This window comes from Sphaeroforma arctica, assembly GCF_001186125.1.
Source record: "Sphaeroforma arctica JP610 unplaced genomic scaffold supercont1.159, whole genome shotgun sequence".
NCBI classification, from domain to species: Eukaryota; class Ichthyosporea; order Ichthyophonida; genus Sphaeroforma; species Sphaeroforma arctica.
In genome coordinates, this window is record NW_014040399.1 from 1 (window position 1) to 861 (window position 861).

Here is an 861-nt window from a genome sequence, read left to right on the forward strand (position 1 = left end):
TTATATTTATATACATATATATATACATGTATATATATATATACATATACATATACATACATAAATATATTTACATATATGCGAAAGAGTACGTAGCTAGGAAATATTGTGCAAGGGATTGACATTCAATAATTGCTATCATGTGTATAGATAGGGGTGAACAGGAATCTGGAAAGGGGCAAGGGCCATAAATCGGAGATGGATCTATACAAGGCAAAGAATGGGCTCAAGGCAACGTCATACAACAAATCCAAGTATGTCAAAGTTCTGTGATATATAAACTCGTGATGGGTCGTATGTGTCTACTGTACCGGGTTACGGTGTTGTGTAACGTATTGTAATATATATTGGTCACGGGGCTGCAGTATGGTTTGATTTTGGTGTTGGATTGGTATTGTAATCAGAGTGTTTATATGTCGTACCATAGTGTATGTTACTGTATGACCTGATCAGTGAATTGCGGTCCAATACAGTACGGTGTTCATATCTATGGTATACACTAGTCGTAGGCAATGCCCTTTAGTATTTAGAGCTATTTATTATACTATTTTATTAAACATAGTATATCATAGTATGGTGCAGTACAGTCTGTGTAAATACATGTACTCTACAATCGATTTATGCTATTATCGAAATGTACATGCACATCTCATGCGATCTATGTGTACTGTCGGATAAAATAGTTGGGCATGCTACTTGTTCAGTATGGTCTATTAAGATTTGGTGCTGCTGAGGAAGGTGATAGTTTCTGGTGCTGCCCACTAGATATAAAATCCAGGCCATGTAGATAAAATCGTAGTGGATCGACCAAATGTCTACTCAATATATCAAATTGGTCTACATATATTATGTAAATATATA

At 35.2% G+C, this 861-nt stretch overlaps 1 protein-coding gene across 1 annotated transcript in view; it reads left to right on the forward strand.

Moving 5' to 3' along the window:
• The first annotated feature begins 145 nt into the window (after positions 1 to 145).
• Positions 146 to 861, forward strand: part of SARC_03209 (hypothetical protein) — a 1,935-nt gene continuing 1,219 nt past the window's right edge. The window contains exon 1 of the mRNA XM_014302993.1: positions 146 to 254. Coding sequence (XP_014158468.1) covers positions 199 to 254 — 56 coding nt within the window. The 5' untranslated portion in view covers positions 146 to 198. The remainder of the gene's footprint in view (positions 255 to 861) is intronic.